The following is a 2,713-nucleotide window of genomic DNA, read 5'->3' on the forward strand; positions in this document are numbered from 1 at the left end:
TTTCCACATCTCCAAGCCAGGAAATACTTCAAATCCCCTTCTACCATTATCATGTGCCTGAAACAGCTCTGTTATCTCCCCACCCTGCAAGGCAGTATGTCAGAATAAAAAGCAAGACTGTTATCGAAGAATCTTTCTAGGGAAGCTAATTGTGTATGAAAGGCTGTTGCCGGGAAAGCAGAATAGGCCCAATGGATATCTACAGTGTTATGCATCTTTGTTATATATTTGTTGTTTTCAGTTGATTGGTAAAGATGGAGAGAGGCAGAGGAGGAGGAGGAGGAGGAAGGAGTGTGGGGGGCTCTGGCCTACACAGGAGCATTTACTCCCAGTCCCAGCAGCAGTATCATTATCCTGCCTCCTCTTCTCAGGCGGGCTGCATGGAGATCCAGGAGCTGGCCTCCAAAAGAGTGGACATCCAAAAAAAGAGGTTTTACCTGGATGTGAAGCAGAGTTCCCGGGGCCGCTTCTTGAAGATAGCAGAAGTCTGGATAGGAAGAGGCAGGCAGGACAATATCAGGAAGAGCAAGCTGACTCTCTCACTGTCGGTAGCTGCTGAGTTGAAGGACTGTCTGGGAGACTTCATAGAACACTATGCCCACTTGGGTCTGAAGGGCAGCCAAAGTCACCGGAATGATCACGCTAATGGCAAAGAGCAAGATTCGAGGAGGAGGCCGCATCATCACCCACCGTCACCTCCAGCATCAGTTGGATCCGAAGAGCATCTTCACAGTGTCTTAAAAACGGAGTATATCGAAAGAGACAACAGGAAGTATTACCTAGACCTCAAGGAGAATCAACGCGGGCGCTTCTTAAGGATTAGACAGACTTTGATTAGAGGACCGGGCATGATAGGATATTTTGGTCACAGTTTGGGACAGGAACAGACTATTGTTCTTCCGGCGCAGGGAATGATTGAGTTTAGGGATGCTTTGGTCCAGCTCATTGAAGAATACGGCGAAGGAGACATAGAGGAAAGGAGAAGTGGGGGCGATGAGCCTCCTGAACTTCCAGAGGGGACTTCCTTCAGAGTGGACAACAAGAGGTTCTACTTTGATGTGGGGTCTAACAGGTACGGTATTTTTTTGAAGGTAAGTGAAGTGAGACCTCCCTACCGGAACACCATCACGGTCCCGTACAAAGCATGGACAAGATTTGGGGAAAACTTTATCAAGTACGAAGAGGAGATGAGGAGAATTTACAATGGTCACAAAGATAAAAGAATGGATGCCAGAGGGGACAGTGGTGAAGAACAAGAGGGTCTTGATTAGAATGCGTTTCAACAGGCCAAGCAGCAAAATAGAAAATTTGCTAGAGGTACTGATATATAGTGGTTGGAAGAAGCTGCCTTTCTTTTTGTAAGTTCTTCCCTGTTGTTAGTAAATATCTCCAATATATATATAATACTTCAAGGGTCTGGTTATTATGTTAAATTATACCCAGCAACATCTCTCTGGTTCTTGCAGACATAGTTAACCACCCAAGTTTAAATGATTCTGATAGTAACCTCTACAAGACTATGAAATTATGTATAATAGCACTAAATCTGTTGTTATGACCTCTTAAAGAATCTGTATAAGGTTTGCATTGCACTGTAAAGGTGATACAAGTAAGCCAGATGGATTTAATATCTTCTAATATTAACCATAGAGCATTTATGACCAAAACTGATATTTAAATTATAAATACTTGTTTTGGAAAAGGCACCTTAAATAAGTGTCTGCTGGTTACCTTATGGTAAAAATCTTGAGGGGGGGATCAAACCTCTGTATTGTATTGGCCAGTAATTAATTTCACTTCCACGTTTGATTTAAAAGTTTGTTTCAGATTAACAACGATCATGAATCATTCTTCTTTTTATGGACAGCTTACGTCTTTTGAGGAAGGTTATTTAAATAGTGTTACAAATTTTTCAAAAGCTATTTTTATATTTGTGGTATAAAGGGATTCCAGCAAGTTGCTGTGATGTTGGGATTTGGTAGATGAGTTATAGTTGGGATTGACATTCTAAATAAGGAGGCTAAACGTGTGTGTGATATAAAAAAGTATAAGGAACTTTTGTTTTTATCTGTGTGCTTTGGGGAAAAAATGCCTTGAGAGATTTTGGTGCATCGCTTGATTGGGATCACGCTGGTGCAGTTGAAGCGTTCAGTAACTGTCCTCAGCACTTCCCTGTATTACCCTTGCCGTTTAAATATTTTAGTATTCCAAACTATTTTTTAAACCTTTTCATTCCATAAAAATATATATATTTTAATTTTGGGTCCAGGGGTTTTCTGCTTGAACCACTGGCGCATGTGCTTTAGACCTTAATACTGTGTAATTATTTCTGGTCTTTTAAACATTCTATTGTACACATACAGAAGCAACTGCACAGTAGTTTTCCATCAGAGGTAAGTCTCTGCACGTGTGTTAGCATGCTTACATTTAAATACTAATTATTTCTCATATTCAGATGCTTGGATATCCAAGCTCAGTCGTGACATTAGCTTTAATTTATCCTACTTATATTTTCCATTTTGATACCGCATTAAATGTATGCTGTGCTCTTTTCCCCATGTTACCCCGAGCTGTATGTGAAGGAGGAGAGCAGCCAGCATTTAATTGGGTCCCAAAAGCTGTCAAAACAGTTCTGTTTACAAACAAAAGGAAAAATGAGCGTGCACCAAAATCACCAAAGGAACATTAGAAAAGTGTGTTACGGTTGTGACAG

The 2,713-nt window shown here is 40.9% G+C and overlaps 1 protein-coding gene across 1 annotated transcript; it reads left to right on the forward strand.

Moving 5' to 3' along the window:
- Positions 1 to 247: 247 nt before the first annotated feature.
- Positions 248 to 1,819, forward strand: PURG (purine rich element binding protein G). The gene has a single exon (XM_056848560.1). It carries the CDS (start codon positions 255 to 257, stop codon positions 1,269 to 1,271), a length of 1,017 nt encoding a protein of 338 aa, XP_056704538.1. The 5' UTR covers positions 248 to 254; the 3' UTR covers positions 1,272 to 1,819.
- Positions 1,820 to 2,713: the final 894 nt, after the last annotated feature.

Source organism: Euleptes europaea, chromosome 4 (genome assembly GCF_029931775.1).
Source record: "Euleptes europaea isolate rEulEur1 chromosome 4, rEulEur1.hap1, whole genome shotgun sequence".
In the NCBI taxonomy this organism is placed as follows: Eukaryota; Metazoa; Chordata; class Lepidosauria; order Squamata; family Sphaerodactylidae; genus Euleptes; species Euleptes europaea.